Raw genomic sequence first — 22,983 nt, forward strand, 5'->3', positions numbered from 1 at the left:
TTTTCCACACACATCCCAAAGACATGCAGCTTAAAATAGCTGATACATTTAAATTGGCCTCCTTTAAAGTGAGTATTTTTCAAATTCCCAGCCTCTGTACCATCTGTGTTAGTTTTCTCTGTGTACTGTGGTTTTCCTTGCACACCTGAAAGATTATGCAGGTTTAGGTTAACTTTTTAATGGACTTGTGCAAGGAGTGTGAATACGGTATGCAAGAATGTGTCGTGTTAGTGACTAGTGAGATGTTTAGGAATGATTGGAGCTTTATGTCCTTTGCTTCCAGGACAAGCTCTGACCACCACAACCATGCACTGGATTAAGCAGGTTGGAAAATGGTTGGATGGCTGAGGGTTTTTTATATAACATGTATTGGGACTTTGTGGGGTACGTTCCAACTAAACTGAGTATGGGGTTGTAGAAGCATGAAATTTGTAATTTTAATCCACTTTTTCCCATTGAACAAAGTATTATTTTATCTATAACAGGGTTTTGTTAGTGAAATTTAAAAAGTTGACAGAATGTGTTACTTATACTTCATGCACAATGTAATCTTCATTGCTACATATTATTGACGTTTCTAATTAACAAGTGCACAATAACCAACAGGATGAAGTAAATCTTAATTTGAGAACATTATTTTAAAGTGCACAAATTTTAAGAAATACACTATAGATTTTACTAGTTAGTACATGTACCCTTTTCAGTTAAGGCCTCACCCACAGCCGTACTCACTTCCTTAAAACCGCTCAGTCCCTTTTGGTATCTCCGCGGCACCGCGCTTCTTTTGGAAATGACTCACGGGAGTTGTAGGAGGTACAAAATTAACAAGTAGAAAGTATCGTGATTGAAAGCATAGAAAAACTACATATCCTATAACCCACCCGTTCGCGCAGCCGCAGAAAGAGCTGTTACCCTCGCGTCAGGATGGAGGAGAGTTTTAGTTCAAGTCGCCATTTAGTACTGGAAGCTAAGCGATAAATAAGCGAGTTGAGGTCTTTCTTCCATTATAAGTGAATGTGGCGATTTAATTTACGTAAGAGCGTAATTTCTAGGCATTTTTCATTCATTTTGAAATATTTATTGCAATAAGTTGCTTCTTGTACATTGGACGTAAACGTAAACTCGTATTGTACAATAGATTATATTAAGTATTTAATATATTATATTGTTAATTTTTTGTTAGTTATTTCGAGTCGTTGCTTGCAACCTTGTGAATACATTTGAGCGGACATCGTATTGATTCGACACTAGCAGGGGCAGCCGGAGATCGTGTCCTAGCTGTCAATTTATTTTATTTTGTTTTTTCTCTTCAAAATATGGAAGCGCTTGTTTTAATTTGACGAAGGGGTGGAGGGGTTTCGACCCTTCTCCCGAATTTAAAAGTGAAAACCTTGGGGTTTATTTTGTAATCCCTGTTATCCACCCCAACCCAGATTTTCCTTCGTACGTGCTCATAGTTTACCTTAAGACCCAGGAAAGGACCCAATCCGCCCAACCAGGCCCAGAAAGAAGGCCTCGGGATTCAGGAAGAAGACGACTAAAGCGCAACTTTTTTTTGAGATGAATGGCATGGATATCGTTTAATAACACCAACAGTTGACAAGCTTCAGGCGTCTTGGACTGGCACACCTGTCCATTCCCTGCAATGACTGAATCGCGGACTTACAAGATCTTCTATTTTCGATCAGAGACAAAGCAGAATCGCCTGGCCGGTTACAGTTGTCTGCATCGGACTTCCAAATGTTAGGATGATGTGATTTTCTCTGGACTTAAAAGAATCTGCCCAAAGTTCGGTTTACTAATTTGAAGTGTCCGTGCAAACGGACAATCGCTAATGTTTGTTTATTTTGCAATGTTACGTACTTGGGACTAAGTGGAATAAAGCGGTTCGATTGTGGATCGATTCAGACGAAAGACAACTTCGTAACATATATGTTTTTTCCATTTCGTTGTTCGATGTGTTTGTGGATATGTTTTTGAAAGGCTTGGATTTTTTAATGAACTGCATAATGGAGATACTCCTGTCAGTGCCACTGAAAGAGTAGCCTGCACCAAGTACAACTTTTCTCTGTTATTCTTGGTACTGATAATGGGGAAGATCCCGGTGAACGTTGGATGTCATCCAGATTGAGTCCTTGGTCCCATGGAGGATGCCAAATTGAAAAGTATGAATTTACTTTTGTTAATATTTTTGTTAAGGTAGTATGCGTAGGTTAAAAGATTAGGTGGGGGTAGGGATAATAGCAAAATAATTTCGCCGCGTGGTTTGATTGGGGGTGGGGTCGGTTTACTTGCAGACTGTCCCAGAGCTGTAAGTAACTAGTGCAGTCGGTTTTATATATTTACTTAAAAAAACTTTGCCTTATTTTTATTTCTTTTGAGGTGTTTGTCATGAGTCAGGGAGCTTGGCGAAATTCAGTCTGATAGAATTGCAGCATGCGTCCCATCATCTTACTTCTCCAAGTTTGGACAGAAGATGGAAAGAATTGTGCGGTTTCATAGTAACTCTCTTGTGAGCACAGTGTTTACCCAGTAGATCGGCTTTATTCCTGATATTTTTGCGACACAGTGAGTTCCCATGTGTCATCAGTTTAACGTTTGTCAGGATAACTGCGTTGAGCAGAGTATGGGAGAAAAAATAGGCCAGACTGCCGGATGAGGCGGGCACGTAACATCCACAAAGCGACAGGAAGAGTATTGTTAATAATAAGGTCGTGGTGAGAGAGAAGTTGTATCTTTTAAAGAGCTTACACATAGATTTATAGGCAGTTTCCAAACCTGCTATTCAAGTCCTCTTTTGTCTTGAAAATATCATTCCATACCTCATGGTGTCCAAGCATGTTAATTTTGGTTGAAGGCCTCTCTAGGCTGAGAAAGTTGAGACTTCTTGGTGGGGGGAGTGCTTAGCTCAGATTACAAAGTTAGCAAATACTGCTGATTTTTTTTTTTTGATTGTCGTTTCAGGTCAAAACTTATAACAGTATAATTTTGTTGGCATAAACATGAAAAGTAGTATTTATAAACCCTTTAACCAAATCCAGAATATTTTAAAAGCTCCAAAATTGTAAGTCGTTTTCTTTTAAGAGTTAGTTTTACGTCGGTTTTTTTTTTCCTTCGTTCGAAACATGTCTCGGTATCATCAGTGGGTACGTTCCACGTTTACACAGTCTCTGCTAGTGGTTTTAATTATGTCAGTTTGAATTATGAAATTAAAATCTGTACTGTGCAATGTATTTTTAATAAGTATTGTAAAATGATATAAATTAAAATTTTGACTGTACATTTTGAGCTTTGACCCTAATATAGTCCAACTTATGATCGTCATCAGTATTCTCATTTTTTCTTACTCTTACGTGAGTTCAATGTGCTTGACCAGTTTGACTTCCCATCATACCTAGAACAAAATATGGGTAAGCTGGATAAAACGTCCATCTCCTAAGTTAGTTAGGGACATGGTTAAATTCTGTGCTGTGAGTACTGTGCAGTTGATTGCCAAATTGAATTGTCATATAATATGGTAGCTAGTTTGAGTAGATTTGTGTGTTTATATGGACTGGTGTACTAAATGTTCAGGGATGTTTCCTTGCTTAAAGCCTTTCCCCTGCTGCCCAGAACACAAAATGAATGAAGAAATAATTCCAGTGTTAATCAACTTCAGAAGAACACCATGACCTTGCTATGCATGCACAATCATTTTCCAATTTGTAGTTTGTAAGGCATGTTGAATAGCTCACTCAAGGGTAATTCACGATTATTTTTCATCTTGTGGTTATGAATGTTTAGAACACTTTTTGCCATTCATTCTCAATTTCACAAGGATAAACTGATCTTACTCAAGTTTAGTTTTTGAAGAAATTATGATTAACTATTAAAAGTATTTTATTCATATCCAACCTCTGTAACACAGCATGGTCTGTGACTATAAAATTGCAATTTAAGTGGATCTTTGTTTTTTTTGCATTACTGTAATATGCTAAATTGTATGAATGCAGTCTTTGCATTATAGGGACTATTTTGTCTGCATTTATGTAGATAACATTTATTTCTACATTTTGTTTTTCAGCAAACTCTTCCTCAATGAAGCAAGGTCTGGAATTCATATACATACTTTCTGTGCAGAATATGAAGCTAGTACGTCCATGTTGAGATATATATATATATATTTGTAATTGCTTATTGAGAGCTGTCTTTGTTACACGGAAGAATGGATGGATTGCTTTGGATAGTTTACAGTTATCCTAATTTACGGTTACTCTTCTGTAACAGTGTTTTACTCTTGATTATAAAAAGACATCACTGTTCCAGGGATCTGGTCCTATAAGTTATTATTCCTCCAGCCTTGACTTACAGAATTACTTAAAGGAGACATTGGAAGAAAACTTTACAATTATATTTTTGTAAGGATTAAAACATCAAAAAAAATGTCAGAAAATCAAGACATTGTAACATTTTTGTCTCCCCCGAAGAATGGTACAGGTTCCAGTTCGGATACTTCATTGGGAGACAGGTTGGCAGGTGGTCATTTTAAGGAGAAAGATGAAGAAACTGTCAGAAGGCGTAGACATACTATGGATAAGGACAGTAAAACTGCAGAGCATCGCTTCTTTAGACGGAGTGTTATTTGTGACTCTAATGCCACAGCCCTGGATCTGCCCAGCAAGTCTTTTTTATTGGCTTCTCCACCTGATTCTGACTCTTATTTATCCTTCCATATAGACACTAGTTTTGGCACCACAATTGTTTTGCCACCTGCAATTGAATTGCCTAACGAGTCGCAACTGGGAGTATCTATTGATGGTGATGGGCAACTGAAAGAACTGAGACCAGTAGTGCTGGGCATTTGTGACACCAAAATAAAAGAGTTATCACCCCTAGTAGGTAGTGAAGTATTTGACTTTGTTGACCAATCTGGAGTGGATGGCATTGTAAGTAGCACCATAGGTCTTGAAAACAATCTAAAGGGGAAGGAGTTTGAAGAAGAAAAGACTGAAACCAGTATCCAAAGTGATGAAGATGCTGAGCAGAAGGCAGAGGCAGAGATTCGTGCAGCAGAGAAGAAGCAACAGGAAGAAAATGAGGAGGTTGAGACCAAAGCAGTGGGGACATCTCCTGATGGTCGCTTTCTTAAGTTTGACATTGAGATTGGCAGAGGCTCCTTTAAAACAGTCTATAAGGGCCTGGATACTGAAACAACTGTGGAGGTTGCATGGTGTGAGTTGCAGGTAAACTTTTATTTTACTTAAATTCAAAATGGGTTTGTTCACTTCATCTTTTCCCACTTGGCTATTGATGCTTAGTGTTGTGACTTTACATCTTTTGGTCTAATGTGAAATTCCACAAAATTTTGTGAAACTTGTGTTGACTGAAAGTCTATGAATAATATACAGATTGTGAGATTTAAGAAGAGAATGAATTCTCAAAATTCTTTCACATGATTGTAATCAGCCTGGAGCTCATTTGTAGAATGACAAGTCCAGATGAATTTGCTTGTGGCTGTGATTGTGTAAATTAGAGGAAGTCTAGTTGCTTAGTCATCAGTGACAGGTTTGACAGGTGTGGTTTATTTTTTTTCATAACTGAAGAAAGCAATACAGAATCTTGTAAACTGTTTCACACATGTATTTATTATGGGCTTTAAATCTAAAAGATAAAAATGCTTTGTGTGTTTGCTTGTCTATAGTGGGGTTTAAGCTTTAAAGTAAGTTTTCTTTTCATTCCTTATTCAATTTTAGAAAAGTTGATGTCTCTCCCAAAACAATGTAGTGATTATCCTATTTTAATTTTAATTTTTTGGTTTTAAAGTATGCTTATGAAATTAAAGGAAACATTGTTTTAAATACGTAAATCTTTTAGTTAGTATAAGAACTATTAAAAATGGCTATGTTTTGTTTTTCCAGTAGCAGGTTGAAAGGAAGAAATTCATTTTTGTGAACTGAAATATAAAAAAAAAATATACAGAGAATAGATGCATCATTTCTATGCAAATGATTGAATTCTTTAGGACAATAAAATACCTTAAACCAAATCTTGCGTAAGCACTTTTACTATTATATTTGTTCTAGCTTGTCTATATATTGTCAGTTTTCTTTTGCGCCTTTTTTCTTTGAGTGACCTTGCTATTCAAGTCTCTGTCTTGTCAAAAGCTTATGTTCTGGCAGCAAAAGTAAGTAATGACTGCTAAAACTGGTTTATACAAAAATAGGTTACTTTCCGTCTCATCCAGGGGATGTTATAGGAAAGCAGAGGCCAGTTGTATACCAATGGCTTAAAGAAACAAGCACACATGTAAATCTAGTTGCAGATCTAAACTGGAAGACTTTTACTAATATTTCCAGACTGATAATAAATAACGAGTGTAGTTAGAAAGTTTGACAATGTATTCTTCAAACTGACTATAAATGACAAACCTGAAAAGGAACTGATTTTGTAGTCTTGTTAGTTTTTAGCAGCCCCTTCTTGTCTACTATTCATCTGTTGCAGTACAGCAAATGATGTGGCTCTAGTGCGTATTGTGCAACATGAAAATATTTACATTTTTATTAATACTATTTCACATACAGGATCTGTATATGTTGCATTTTCCAGAATACATGTAATCCTTTGGGAAAGTCAGTGTATTCATGCTAGTGCTGGGCGGTATGACCAAAATTCTATATCACGGTATTTTTTAAAATTATACTGGTGTCACGGTATTTGACAGTATTTTTTTCCCATGCATGAGTGAATGTTAACCACATTTTCCACTGCAGTTATTGCAGTAGACCGGCTAAGAATAACCTATTTCACTGTTGTGAGAATTGTACATTGTAAAAAAAAATTTTAATGTGTACACAAGTATTAATACAGGTTTTCTCGGCTCCATAAAATTATAGTTTTCAAGGGGGTGGCACTAATGAAGAGATGGAATCACATTGCATGACAGTTGCAGTCAAAATATAGAACCTTTTTATTGAACAAATTTTGCAAACAACTTAAACTAAAATTTTGACAACATATTTTTAACCATCCAAAGAGGAATTTAGACTTGGTAAAATATACAGAGGTGCTTGTCAAAAGTTGTATTGCACTGAACGTGTCTTAGAAAAGGAATAAATGGTAAATATTTTTTGTAAACCAGCTACACTTTCTGTTAATGTTAGCAATCTCTGTCCACTGACATGTTAAAGTGACTTTTTAAACAACTTTCCCATCATTAAACTGCATAATATTTAAATTAATAAATAATAACAATAAAATAAATAATATTGCAACTTCCAGTAATAATACTATTACTTCAAGACTTCAAGCCCAGGTGCATTACACTGTATTCACCAAATAAAAATAAAATAAAACAAGTGCAACTTGGTGATGAGAGCTTTACCACCTGAACCATCATTTAGGCAAATTGCATTAATATGGACCTTGCTTCAAGCTAAGCTGTATAAATAAATAATAAAAATGCAACTTGCATTTATGATGCTATTTGTGGAATAGCCCTACGGAATCGTATTAGGGCCACGGTGAAGAAAAAAAAAATACGGACACAGTGAAGAAAAAAAATACCATATGTCGAGAATAAAGTCGACATGTTGACTTTATTCTTGACATTTCCAATTTAATCTCGATGCTTATGTCGAGATTAAAGTTGACATTTCCACTTTATTCTCATAGTTTATTTTATAATTAAAGTAGAATTTCGTAAACTAAACTTCATCCTAAAATCAATGTTTAATTTACTAGATTTTCTCAAACCCCATCATAAATTAATGTAGCACATTAAATGCTTTGTGTTAAGTTTTCCCTGACCCAGTTGTTAATCGCTACGCGCTTCTTAAACTGACTTCCTCTACATTAAGAGGAGGCGCAGGCAGCGGTCACCGCACATAATACATTCACTTCATGATATTCCTGCTCTCTGAAAATGTAGAATGCTAATATATATAGTTGATATCATTTTCAGGATGAAATGCATTAAAGCAGGTATTATACATGCACAGTACTGCTAGTACAAACACTACATACACTAGCAGGGTCAATATAGCATAACAAAACCCCACATCCTAGATGACTTTGAAAGGAAACTGAAGCACACTGAGTAAACCCACCAGAAAAACATGCAAATTCAAGTCATGGAACTCCCGAGAACCCCTTGCTGCGAGGCAGCAGTGCAACCTTCACGCCACTGTGCCCCCACATGATTAATACATGCTTTAATGCATTTCATCATGAAAATTATATCAAGTATTTATCTTAGCATTCTAAATGTTCAGGGAGCAGGAATATCATGAAATTAATGCATTCTGAGTGCTGCCAGCGCTTCCTCTTGTAAGAGGAAGTCAGTTTAAGAAGTACGTAGCGATTAACATGGCTTGGGGGACACTTAACGCAAATCATTTAATTTGCTTTATTAAGTTATGACGGGGTTTGAGAAAATCTAGTAAATTAATAATCATTTTAAGATGAAGTTTAGTTTACGATGTTCTACTTAATGAGAAATTACATGTCGACTTTATTTTCGTCATAAGCATCGAGATTAAAGTGGAAATGTCAAGAATAAAGTCAACATGTCGTCACACTATTACACAGTACCCAGGTACATTATACAGTATTGAAAAAAAAATAAAACAAGTACAACTTGGCTTACAGTATTATCCAGTAGTTTTGAAACAGTATTTACAGATTTGAACATAATGGTCCACATCCGACCTCCAGGCAACGGACGTGACTCCTTTTTTGGCAAAAATTCTTCTGTGTCATCATGTTCAATTTTATCGTCTGCTACAGCTTCATTTTTGGAATGCTCTTTGTCCATTTTCACCACGCAATACTTCCACTAACGCATGTACTCCATTGCATGTGTTTGCAGCGGTGTAGCAGTGAAAAAGGTCCCTCTTTAAACAGTTTCCCGCTGCGCCACGTTCCGAACGTTTAGGCAATTTAAACCGGTGTTGCGGTATAAGAAAAATCCATATCGTAACAAAAATAAAAAACGGTTTTCGGTATGAACCAATATACCGCCCAGCACTAATTCATGCTTGTAGTCATGATAGCTAAAACTTCACTTTTTGAAAATAGAAATCTTTACATTATAAGGGATCTCTGTTTTGAATCTCTTCTTTGTGAACAAAAAATATTAGTAAATAATTCAGGTATTGATTTTTTTTTTTGTTCTAATCAATGTTGTTGAGTGGTGGAACTTATCCAGGCAGTTCAAGATGCAAACTAGAAGCCAAATGTAGGTGGGGTGTCCGGGCAGGACACACTAATTCACCTTCACATAGCTACTTGCACTGGGCCAAGTCACAGCTTTAATTGTTAATTTAGGTGATTGATGCTTGTGTGTATCTGTATAAATTTGTATGTTGGCTTCCACTGCATCCCAAAAATGTGCATATACAAAGTAAGTCATTTAGTTATCTTTTACGTCATACAACCTACAATGAAGTTGAATTTTGATGTATGTGAAGACAGAGTCAAGGATGATTTTGCTAGCACTAACTAACATCCAAGTTATATTGAGTACACCCTGCTTCAACTAATGGGGCTCAGAGTGTGGCTTGAAGTTTAAAGTGGGGCCAGTTGCTGATGTTACATCATCCCAGTCTCGGTTATTCTTACACCTAATGTTCGATTCAGAGACTGTCCCCACATCAGTAGGAGGAATAGGGCAGAACTGCACTTGCACACATCAGGGGTTGTGCTTTTGTGTTCATGTCCTGTGGTTCACTCAACTACTCACACATGTAAATGTGTCTTCTTGCAGTGTCTTAAGCATCATGGCTCCAAAAGGGTCATGAAATAATTGGAAACACCTAACAAAAATCGGAAGGACGTTCCCTTGAATGTAAAACTTGATGTAATGAAGTGTAGCTACTGTAAATGTCGTTCTTAGACAGTATTTAATGAGGGGACAATGGCTTATTAGGGTCCATATTGATGATATTGTTAAATTAATTCTGCCCTTTTTTGTGTACTTCGGTTTTACTTGAAATAAAGGTTAATTTTTGGGTCCAGGGAATGCTTAAAATGTTTCGATTTAAATTAATGTCAGTTATATGTTAGCATTATTAAAATACATTTTTTAAAAGGGTTTTCAGGGCTACATTAGTATCATAATGCATGGGGAAGCCTGTATAGCCTGTAGCTGTAGTTTACTTTGTTTTTGCTTGTTTACACACAAGGACAACTTAGTGAATTCCAGGGCAGACATTATGCATACATGAATGTTTCATCTCTGGCAAGAGGGTGCACATTCTCAATTGTGATCAGCGTATTTGCAGCTTTTTCCCTTAAGCTTAATTTTGCCACAATGAGAATAAGTATGAGTTCGTATAGGGCCCACTGTTCACAATGTAGCAGGTGACACTAAAGAATTGGTTGCATCAAGGGCTGTGTTCTTTTACCAAGAAAAAAAAAAGTGGAATACAGCATATGTGATGACATGCATGCTGTATTCCTAAACACATATTTTAACTGAATAAGAATTTGCAAAATATAATTAGTTCAACACCTGACTGCATTTTTTTGTCTTTCTGTACTCACGAGTGTGCATTGCAGACTTGAGAATTTTACTATAGCTTTTTCATTGGTTTTTTACTTTGCTGTTTAGAGACAACATATTAACAGTGGTTTGAGTTTTTAAAAAAAATTTTATGCATGCAGGATATGTGCAGATTGTACTTCCCTAATGTCAATGTGATTTAAAAACCTTTCATCTGTCAATGCATAACTGTATATTTTTCTCTCCCCTGAAGTCTTTGCTGTCTCAAATTATATTGTATACAGATGACTACACATTACATTTGTCAGCTGACATTTAGAGGTGATTTTCATTACTTGCTTACTATGCATCTGTTGTCATGATGTAATTTTTGGTTGTTTTAGTATTTGAAATATACAGTGATGTGCACTGGTTAGTGTGGTCAACAACTTTTAAGTAGCAAACTAGTAAAGCAGCCTTATTATTGATTTCAGAGTTTAGTTTATATTTCACATATTTTAAAAAATTTGTTGGCTTGTTGAACATTAAATTTAAATCTCTTTCCAGAAATGGAGAGTATGAGACACTTTGCGGTTGAAGTGTTCAGCATACAAGAAATATACAGTAAGAATTACAGTTTGAAGCCACAGTAGCTGTTGTGCTGTTTATTTGGATTTTTGGTTTAAAAGTGTTAATATGTTAATATTTGAAATCCCGTAGAGAGCTAGAGTGATTATACCTGATTCTTCTATGGTATTTGGTTGATATTTTGAGTTTTGGCTTTTAATCAGTCTATTTTTAATATTGAATATTGAAAAATTGGCAGTTGCAGTTTTGTAGGTAGTTTATACACATTGCATCTTTATGTAGATACATTCTAAAGAGAAAACATGGTAGCCTAATTGATTTACTATTTTCATTTATATTGTGCACTTCTATGATATGCTTCAATAGATTTAAATCTCAGTCCAATAGAAGGAAGTATAACATAGTTTGCAGTGGAGGGTGGGCCCCGATTGCTAGAAGTGTACAGTAAGAATTACAAGTTGTAATTAAGGCTACTGCGTACTTTGTTCTATTTTTCTTCTATGTACAGGCCTAATTGTTTTGAAATTGCAATTGCCACATAAATGACATTGTTATTGTTTCATTTTTGTGTTTGTAAATGTGCCTATACATTTGTGTGTTTGTAAATATATACACCCATATATATTAGGGTCATTAAAGTATCAAAATATTGATAAGTATCAATTTTAATATTCATAACTAATTTTTCATGGTATCGATTCTACAGACTAAGTTTACTTCCAGTTGTCTTTTGACCATTGGCATGGCTGGCTCTGTAGTCTGTTTCCACCCTCTCTCAGGTGTTAATAATATAGCTGCTTCAGCAGCATTGGAGCTTTCACCAACACACTTAACTGACAAACAGGATAGCCAGAATGGTGTCTGGAAATTATTTGGCTTTGTAGTACATGGGAACAGAAAACCACAAGATACATGAAAGCCTTGAAGATTTGCAGCCTGTAAATCTGTAACATATAAACTGGTGCATTTGAAGTAGAGGTGTTATTTTTTTTTTCTTTTTTCTACAGGTTAAAATGTTTTTTGCAACCAGGAGTCAGCAATTATTTTTTCCTGTGAGCCAGTTTTATTTTGTGCTGTTTCTTTGAAAATATTAAACATTAAATAAACGTTCAAGTAAAAAAAAAAACACTAAGGTGGTCTTTTGTAAACAGTTGTTCAGAAAAGTAACGCACAAACAGATCACTAACACACTTAAAGGCTTTGCATAAATGCCAAAAGTGCACGTTGCATTTTTGTGTAAACAGACTATGATGTCTTTATTACTTGGGTCTTGAAATTAGTTTTTGAAATTGGAATAATTCTTCCCCTTAAATTTAACACAAAGGGAAATTTCAGCCTGCAGGGGGAATGAAAGTGCTTTGGTAGGAGAGGTTCAAAATCCTATAGTTTAAAAAGCACTTTGATTTTAACATTTCAGGTGCTTTCTTAATGTCACAGTTCTTTCTGATGTTTACAGTAGTTTATGAAATAGTAGGTAAAGTTACATTTTATAGTAACTTTAAAATTTATTTTTAATGAAGAGATTTCCATTTGTGTTTTAGGCAAAAACAGACTTCCTGGGGAAATATTGCATCAGTAATTAAAAAACAGAGGACAAAAATAGGCTGAAATAAAAATGTTTCATTTTTTAATTCATTCACGCTCTTTTTCCTGTTAGAGTACAATTTTCTGCAGCTTTAACAGAGTTGAGCAGTCAACATTAGGCTGTAAGTTGAAATGGTGTAAGAAATTTGAGATAAAATATAATTAACACATTCGTAGCATGGGTCACACAGCAGTGCAGTCAAATTAGCACTGTCTCTTTACTGATCCAATATACTAAGTTTATATGCAGCACCTGATTGTCTGTGTGGGGTTTGTATGATCTCTTGGGAATTCTCTGCTTTTTTTTCCTGAATTGGAGGAATGGGTTTGAGAATAACAATAACTATTATTATTTGCCACTGAACATACCTGCTTACCATATACTACTGTCAAAACCAAACAACATTTCTGAACAACTATAAAAGAATGTCTAATTGAATTGTGTCATCATAGAGAAAGGCATCCTACAAAGTCCTAATTTTTCTACTGGATTGTCGTTCTTGTCAGAGTTAGAGAGGTGGCAGCCTTCTACAGGCGATTTTCATAATGCTCAAGTTATCCTTAGCATTGTTTGTAATCCATTTGAGTGTGTCACTGATTTGACCTGATTCTGACAAATAATAAAGACAGTCCACCTACTGTAAACATGTTAAAGAACTGGTGATCGTGTGTTTCTTTAAATTTCTCAGTACTGACACAAATTTACAGCTGTCAATTTGTTGAGTAAAAAAAATGAACCTGAATGCAAATTTACTAAACAGTCCATAAGTTTCCTGAATTTCTATTTTACTAGCACACAAAGTATACTTAAGTCTGTTTTAATCTTCAGTTTAACAAAGTTTAGTTGAGTTTATTTGGACAGGAATAGTTTTACAACAGGAGGTGGGGTATAGTAATTGTTACTAAAGTACCTCTGTAGTTTTAGTCCTGTCAAAATCCCTTGTATCAGTAAATTTTCACAAACTGTGCCATCACATTTCAGCAAAAATTATGGAAATGTTCACCTTGTATAAAATGTATGTTAAAGAATGATCCAATGTCATTGGCGTGTGAATCAACATGTCAGTAAATCTGTCCTATGTGCAATTCGAATGGGACTAAAATTGGGGGTTTTCTGTATGTGTTGTATAAAGGTAGATGAGGAGGTGGGTGGTCGAGATATCCCCTCAGAGGTTCATCAGATCCCAAATGTACACAATTTATACAGAAAAGGGGCTGGGTGCAGGGCTTTTCCTGTTGAATGTGCAATTAGACACATTGGGCTTATCAATAGGAGTTGTTAATGTACCCTGAACTGAGGGTACATCTGCATTTAACTATAAGGAGCAGGAATAAGTTTATACCACTTCCAGGTGTAAAAATTAATTCCATCCAAATAATACTTAAAAGTTCTAGAGGTCTTTCGGTAAATAATTTACTTTGTGCAACTGAACAGTGAAGTACCATATTCTGCAGCTGCATGTTCCAGTCAAGAGCTATGGCCACAAGAAGGTGACATCCTGTGCATATGACCTTAACCAATCATAAATAATGAAAAAAAAATAACTCCTAAGTAACAAATTTAACATAAGTATAAAATTGTGATTTGAAAAAAATGATGTTTACTATTTTTACAACAAGTAAGAGAGAGTGTTACCAAATGATGTGTGCAGAATATTTGGTCATTAAAATTTATGGGAATTACTAACTGGGGGGAAAAAAGGAGATCACAGGGGAGATGGTGTGATGTCCCTTCTCACGCACCAGCCTTGGGAGTTCCTTACCTCCTCTTAGCTAGTGAACGCGAAAACTACTTAACGGATTTAGATTGGGTTTTTTTCTATAATCTGCTTGAACGTGCTGGTTGATTTTGGAACTTCTCTCATCATGCTAAAAATCATAGTTCGCTTACAGGAGCAATATATTCGTGCTAATCCGAGACACAGGCTGTGGGCCGAAAGGCGGGGAAAGTGGAATGTGGGGAGCTGGGCAAGGCCCTCCTCACTGTCCTGTTTCACTACTATGCAGGCGGAGCCGCGGGGGATAGCTAGTGTATGTATATACACTATGGAACCTCGGGTCAAGATCGTCTCGGACCACTTACAAATCGGGTTATGACCAAAAAATTTGCCAAACTTTTGCATCTGTTCACGACCACACACTCGAGTGACGAACAAGCCAGTTTCCCTTCTGGTTCGTATGTGCCGATGATTTCCGCACGTGTTCAGTCTCTCCCTGTGCATTCGCTGTGAACTCTTTGTGCTCTATTTCGTTTCCCTTCCGGTTCGTATGCACTGGTGATTTACGCACGTGTTCAGTCTCTCCCTGTACAGTACATTGTTCTTGGTCAGATGTGCATCGCGCAGAAGGACTAGCTGTGGTATAGCGGGTCCACAGCTCACGTCAAGAGGACAGTTTTAAATAAATCGTCATGCTTTCAGCTTAGCGAGGGGGCGTTGTGGTTGATTACTACAGCACGAGGCCGCTAAAGGGAGGAAAAAAGAAAAGAAAGACATAGGTTACAGAGTGAGTAAGTAAGCAGGAAGCAATGTGGAAAGAACCGGTGTGAACGAACGAACGAGCGAGCGAACGAGCGTGCTCTCAGGCAGGCAGCTGGTCAGTGAGCCCAAGCAGGGGTGTTTTGGCCGACACTCAGTGGGGCAGAAGGAAGCGGTCGCTCCAGCTGAGCGATCAAGGAGCTGGAGTGACCAGAAGGACGACGGTTGGCCCCGTAAGGCAGTTAAAGAATGCACCGGGCTTGTTTTTAAAGAGACTACTTCGAGCATTGTTTTAACCTTGTTGTATTTAATGACTTTTTTTCTATTGGTTTTTAACCTCCACTTCACTTCTGTTTTTATGGGATTAGTTTTTTATTGAAGGATTCTAAAAGCACTGCACTTTATTTAATGTGGACATTGTTTTTGATTGTTGTTTTGTTGATTTTAATAAAAGCACTTAGCACATTTTGCATCATCTAATTGCTCCATTGTAGTGCCTCACTGTCGTGCTCATAGGTAACATTACCGACGGTGACAGGTTTACGGGCTCCCGGAAGCGAGATGGGAGCATGCAGCGAACCCGCATCGTCACAGACTTTACCTCAAAACTGTAATCTCCTCACCACCCAGTTCCTCCTCACTTCCTTCATGCCAGAACTCGACTCGTGCAATGTTACTTATCTTGGTTGTTTATTAAATTACAGATTTTTCAAATGTTCATTTTTTCCATGTGCTTGAAACTCATTTAAAAATAGTGTTTACAGCGAGTGGTTCATATGGCTATAGCGTGAATTCTTGCAATGTTACTTTTCTTTTGTTCAACGTTTTCTCAGTGTTATTAAGTGTTTTTATATTTTGTTTAATACTAGCAAAATACCCGTGCTTTGCAAGGGAGAAGTAGTCTGTTAAAGAAGTAATGAAAAAGAAAAGGAAACATTTTGAAAATAACGTAACATGATTGTCAATGTAATTGTTTTTTTTTACTGTTATGAGTGCATACTAATAAAAGGCAAAGTACTCACTGACTCACTTACTGCTGACTCATCACTAATTCTCCAACTTCCCATGTAGGTAGAAGGCTGAATTTTGGCGGGCTCATTCCTTACAGCTTCCTTACAAAAGTTGGGCAGGTTTCATTTCAAAATTCTACGCGTAATGATCATAACTGGAAGCTATTTTTCTCCATATACTGTAATGGAGTTGAGCTCGAAAGCTGTGGGGGGCGGAGTTTCATGTGACCCCATCACGCCTCCCACGTAATCACGTGAACTGACTGTCAACGCAGTACGTAGAAAACCAGGAAGAGCTCCAAAAGCGCTGAAGAAAACATGCATTATATAATTGAGAAGGCAGCGAAACAACAATAAGAAGCGAGCGAGTGACACATACAACCATATTCATGAGTGCTGCTACTTCGGAAACAAAGCAAGGTGTAAACCTAAAGTTTAAATTAAGTTCATAGAAAGGCTGGCATTGGTCATGCCCACGGGTAATGCGGGATACAAGTTTAATGAGAGGACGCAGGATATAAACGAGAGTTTTGATCACTTTGTAACTAAGTTAAAATTGCAGGTAAAGGGCTGTGCTTATGCAAATCTTGAGAGACTGTGTTTGTGGGGGATTGACCGTTAAGGCGGGTGGGGGAGTCACGTCATCATCTCCCCTCCCATTCACCTCATTTCGCTCTGAGCTGAGCTCTGCAGCTAACGCAGTCTTACGGAAGCGACTTTGTGATGCTGCCACCAAATACTCACAGAAAAATCCACAAGTTAATACACACGCTGTCTCTAGAGTTTCTCCACACTGAATCCTCCAGGCACTACTTACAAAAGGTTACATTGACAATCGTGTTACGTTATTTTAAAATGTTTCCTTTTCTTAGCACAAGCACAGCTGAGAAGCTTCGATGCATGTGCTCCATAACGCGTTTAAAAAATCACGCATTTAATCACACTTTGCATTCCAAGCAAAGGGGAACTTCTGTCAATGCATGATTTCCTGGTACACCGATTACATTGATCAGCACTTCCCGATTCATTTTACCCTCGCACCCCCTTGAGAAGAAGTATGAAAAAATATGAGGTTAACACAGAAAAGCAGATCACCAATTGAAGCTTTATGAATAATCGATTCACCATCAATAATTGTTTTGGTAAAGCCATACTCCGTGTAATCCTCCTTCCATTTTATAATTTTTCTGCCACTAGTCATGATTAAATGAACGGTAAAAAAGTAAGAGCGAAGCGAGGGTGACTTATTCAGGCAGGCAGGCAGGCGACAGCTCAATAGCTCGAATTTGGATATAAGTAGGTTCTATTTAGTCGCCAGAAATCTCTTTGTTAGGAAAGGAAGTTGAATTTAGTCTTTAAATTTCTACGGTAAAGAAAAAGTTATGCAATGATGACTAAATTTAACTATATAAAGTCAAAACTTGATTATATAAAGTCACTGTCGGAATAAATAAAGTCAAAACTTGAATATATAAAGTCAGCGTTGGTATATATAAAGTCAAAACTTGTTTCTGAATATATAAAGTCAGCATCAAAATATACAAAGTCAACGCTGGAATATCCATCCATTTCCCAACCCCTTGAGTCCGACCACAGGGTCACGGGGGTCTGCTTGAGCCAATCCCAGCCAACACTGGGCGCAAGGCAGGAACCAATCCTGGGCAGGGCACATGCATCATTTTCAAAACATTAACCGAACAGTGTTTTTTTAATTTATTTTTCTGAATATGTTTTTGTTAACTTAGTTCAGTTCAGAGTTGTTTCAATCGATAGATTTTGACTTTCACTTTGTATATTCAGGAGTGAGTTTATATACTCCGATGTTGACTTTATACAGTATAATCAGGAATGACTTTATAAATTCCGACGCTGACTTTATATATTCAGGTTTTGGCTTTATATATTCAAGCGCTGACTTTATATATTCAAGTTTTGACTTTATATATTCTGACGGCGACTTTATATATTCACAAAATCAATGTATTTGCCTGTTTGGCACCCCATAGTATATGTGTGTGTGCGTGTGTGTGTATATATGTACACATGTATTTACATATGTACATGTTACGTTATTATTAAAATGTTTCCTTTTATTTTTACTTCTCCACTGCCAAGCGCGGGTATTTTGAGATATATATATAGATATAGATATAGATATAGATATATGACAACAACACTCATATCAATGACAAAACAATTACATTAACAATCATGTTACGTTATTTTTTAAATCTTTCCTTTTCTTTTTCATATCTTCTTTAACACACTACTTCTCCGCTGCTGAAGCGCGGGTATTCTGCCTATATATATATATATATATATATATATATATATATATATATATATATATATATATATATTGTGAGCTGGAGGGCTGATCGCACCCCAAATAGAGACAGACGCCCTGGGAAAACCACAAACCCTGAAACACTGACTACACATTGCTCCTTATCCTTGCACTATAACGCGTAATACAAGCCTCGCGGTACTCCGCCGACTTATAAGCCTTGCGCAGCGCCTGTCAGTTTGGGAATTGATTGTTTGCTTTTATCTCTCTCTGCTCCTAGCGGAACTGTTATATCTGACTTGTCATGGAGCACGTTTAAGCTCATGTGTTTGCGGTGTCTGAATAAAAATCCTTCTTTTTCTACGACCTTCTGTGTCTCTGTGCAAATCTGTGACCCAAGCGTGACAAGTGGTACCAGGAGTGGTTGCACAGATGGATGCCGCCAAGACTTATTTCAGAAGTCTAAAACATTTGCACTTAAAGACTGGAAACTAAACATGGATGACCCAATCCGTGCGCAAATTCAAGATTTGATACATAAAGTGCACTGTTGGTTTGAAGGAGACGTAATGGAAACAGTTGTCGTGAATATATTACTGGCCGGCATACCTGAAGTTCTTCGAGATGAATTTCTACGCCATGATATTAAATCATTAACGATTATGTCCAGACGATTAGAGGGTTCACAGTCCACTTGGAGAAAGAGCGGTGGATTTCGTGCTGCGCAACCTGTGAACGAGCGTCCAGGACATTCTCGCCGCTCGATCGACAAGCTGCAGGACCTGAAAATCTAATGGGGTCAGGTAGGACCCGGAAATCCAGTCGTAGATGGGACGCCTGTTTCTGGGGAGACAGCGGCAACAGCGGTCGACAAGACCGTGGAGGCTACAGAGCACGTCGGCGTGGACGTCGAGAGGATATTTCGAAACGGAGCCGACCGTAGATGTTTCCGATGTGATCAGCTCGGACATTTGGCAAGAGATTGTAGCCTGTCTCCAGCTCATTCAATGGGATTGGACTGGCGAGATTTGTTGCTCAACTATTACATATCCGGATGGAAAAGATGGCTTGTTGATCCCGGTGAAATTGGGACAGAGAAATCTCAGCATTGTTAGATTCGGAAGTGACCTTTGTATTGTGAGACGAGACTGTCTTAATGAACAATGCCTTAGAGACTGTGAGACTGTAAAAATACGCTGTGTACATGGTGATGTTAAAGATTATCAGACTTTACTTCTTCCTTTAACTTATAGGGGCCACTTTAAGGTTTGGTCTGCCGTTTCGACTCGTGCCCTTGGCCATTACTCATAGGACGGAGAAATGCCCTTTTTCCGAAACTGATTAATAAATGTAAGGGACCAGTAGTCCAGTCCACTAATGAACTTGGTGGGGAGAAGAAGAAGAAATCCAAGACGAAGAACTGGTAGCGGCCGGGAAAATCTAGAGCCCAACTTAGATATTGAACCCGATCTCTCCAGCGAGACGGAGGAGGTCACCCCCGACAATCTTCCAGAATGGGCTGCTCCTTCTACATCTTCCCAGATTGCAAACGCCCCCGAACACAAACCGAGTGTTAACGAACAATCAGATTTTGTGCGTTTGCAGCATACTGATAGCTCATTAGAATATGCATTTAAACAGGCTCCCCCTGCTAATGACTCTTATTACCAAGAGCGTAATTCCGGGGGTGTGAAAACCCCACACTTTATAGAAAAGGACGGTTGCCTTTTCAGAGTGATCTCAGATCATTTGGAGGGGGAATTTATTGAACAACTGGTGGTACCTGAAGCACATAGGGAAACTGTTTTGCATCTGGCACATTCACACATCTTGGGGGGGCACCTCGGTGCCGACAAAACTAGAGACCGGTTATCAAAACGATTTTATTGGCTTAATATGGGAAAAGATGTTGAACGATTTTGTACTTCATGTCCAGACTGCCAGATCGTCTCTGCTTATAAGCCTCCTCGGGCTCCCCTTTGTCCTATGCCCATATTGGAAGTTCCCTTTCAGCGTGTGGGATTAGATATTGTGGGACCATTACCTAAGACTAAGGATGGGTACCAATATTTGCTGGTGTTGGTTGATTATGCGACACGATATCCAGAAATGATCGCTGAAAAAGGCCAACTCTTCGGCTGTAGCCAAAGCACTATGTGAAACTTTTACTCGTATTGGTATCCCTAGAGAAATCTTAACTGATCAGGGCACACCTTTCACTTCTCGTGATGAAACAATTGTGTGACAGCTTTGCTATTAAGAAATTGAGTACTACTGTTTACCATCCTCAAACGAATGGTTTAACCGGCGATTTAACAAAACATTGAAACAGATGATCAGGCGAGTTGCTCATAATGATCCCACAACATGGAACACTGTCCTACCGTTTGTTTTGTGCGTGCGAGAATCACCACAGGCGTCCACTGGCTTGAGTCCCTTCGAGTTGTTATTCGGCAGGCGGCGAGGCATCCTGGATGTGATGCGTGAGGAATGGATAGGAAGCGAGAGAGCAGCTAAGGTCCAAGCTTTGCAGATCGACTAATTTCGTTGCAAGACAGAATTTCTATGCTTTCCTCTATTGCTGTGGAACACCAACAACGAGAACAGGAAACTCAGAAGCGTCTTTACGATAGGCAGCAAGCTCCGTGAGTTCAAACCTGGCGATCGTGTTTTGGTACTGGTTCCCTCGGATCCACACAAATTCTTAGCTAAATGGCAGGGCCCGCCATTATTGAGGAGCGTATGAGTCCAGTAAATTACAAGGTTAGAATACCGGCGGCGCAAACCATTCCAGATTTTACACATTAACCTCTTGAAGGAATGGCACGACCGACAAGAGGTTAACACTTCCTTGGCTGCTGTTTCTCAGTCCGATGTTACCATTGGTAACGATCTTACTGACACGCAAAAGACAGAACTGTTATCTTTGATAGAACGGAACACTGATGTCTTTTCAGATTTACCAGGCAAGACTAACATTACAAAACATAAAATTACCACTGCACCTGATGTTCGCGTACAGATGCGGCCGTTCCGGATACCGGAAGCGCGAAATATTGTCTTGAAGAGGTAAAAAGATGCTGACACTGGGTGTAATTCGTGAAAGTAAAAGTGACTGGTGCAGCCCAGTCGTATTAGTCCCAAAGCAAGACGGTTCGGTTCGGTTCTGTATCGATTTCAGACGCTTGAATAAGGTCTCTAAATTGATGCTTATCCCATGCCCCGTGTCGATGAACTGTTGGAAAAACTGGGTCAGGCGAGCTATATCTCCACGCTAGATCTCACGAAGGCTATTGGCAGGTGCCTTTAGAGGCTAGCAGTTGTGAGAAAACGGCATTTGCGACTCCTGACGGACTCTATGAATTTACAAGACTCCGTTTGGTCTTCACGGGCACCTCTAACTTTTCAGCGTATGATGGATCAGATCCTACGTCCTCACTCTGAATATGCTGGGGCATACCTTGACGATGTCGTGATTTTTAGCAATGATTGGAAAACACACTTAGAGCGGCTTCAAGCCGTTCTTGAAAGCTTGAGACAGGCTGGCCTTACTGCTAACCCTAAGAAATGTAAACTAGGCATGTCCGAGACTCATTACTTAGGCTATTCTATGGGCAAGGGTTTACTTAGGCCACAATTAAGGAAAATAGAAGAAATGCTTGTTTACCCGAGACCTGAGACACAGAAACAAGTACGCGCCTTTCTGGGACTCGCTGGTTACTACAGAAAATTCATTCCAAATTTTGCACATAGAGCTGCTCCTCTTACAGAACTTACTAGAGGCAGAAAAAACCGACCTGTCCTGTGGACAGAAAATTGCGAACGTTCTTTCAACGATTTAAAAAGCATTGTCTTCTTACCCGGTTCTAAGGAACCCGGATTTCACAAAAGATTTTATCTTGCAAACAGACGCAAGTGCATTTGGTGTGGGCAGTCCTGTCACAAATTTTTGATGGAGAAGAACATCCAATCACATATTTGAGTAGGAAATTACTTCCTAGGGAACGCAATTATTCTACAATTGAGAAAGAATGCTTGGCAATTAAGTGGGCTGTGGAAGCGCTTCGCTATTACTTGTGGGGACGAAACTTCACTTTGGTAACTGATCATGCTCCACTCCAGTGGTTGTACCGACAGAAAGATACAAACTCGTCTAATGAGATGGTTTCTGGGTTTACAACCTTACAGTTTCACAGTAAAGCACCGACCAGGTTCTGAACACGCCAACGCAGATGTATTATCACGACTAAATGAACCTAGTACAGAGAGTCGCTTGATTCACAGGAATGTGAATAAAGCTGAGGGGGAGGGTGTGAGCTGGAGGGCTGATCGCACCCCAAATAGAGACAGACGCCCTGGGAAAACCACAAACCCTGAAACACTGACTACACATTGCTCCTTATCCTTGCACTATAACGCGTAATACAAGCCTCGCGGTACTCCGCCGACTTATAAGCCTTGCGCAGCCTGTCAGTTTGGGAATTGATTGTTTGCTTTTATCTCTCTGCTCCTAGCGGAACTGTTATATCTGACTTGTCATGGAGCACGTTTAAGCTCATGTGTTTGCGGTGTCTGAAT

General features: G+C 38.3%; 1 protein-coding gene across 6 annotated transcripts in view; it reads left to right on the forward strand.

The window, feature by feature from the left end:
• The first annotated feature begins 922 nt into the window (after window positions 1-922).
• The window catches only part of LOC120539703 (serine/threonine-protein kinase WNK1-like), a 332,709-nt gene continuing 310,648 nt past the window's right edge, over window positions 923-22,983 (forward strand). For all 6 annotated transcript variants that reach the window (XM_039770078.1, XM_039770079.1, XM_039770080.1 and 3 more), the window contains exons 1-2: window positions 923-2,165; window positions 4,064-5,222. In XM_039770078.1, the coding sequence (XP_039626012.1) occupies window positions 4,422-5,222 (801 nt within the window). In that variant the 5' untranslated portion in view covers window positions 923-2,165; window positions 4,064-4,421. The remainder of the gene's footprint in view (window positions 2,166-4,063; window positions 5,223-22,983) is intronic.

Source organism: Polypterus senegalus, chromosome 11, assembly GCF_016835505.1.
Source record: "Polypterus senegalus isolate Bchr_013 chromosome 11, ASM1683550v1, whole genome shotgun sequence".
Lineage (NCBI taxonomy): Eukaryota > Metazoa > Chordata > Cladistia > Polypteriformes > Polypteridae > Polypterus > Polypterus senegalus.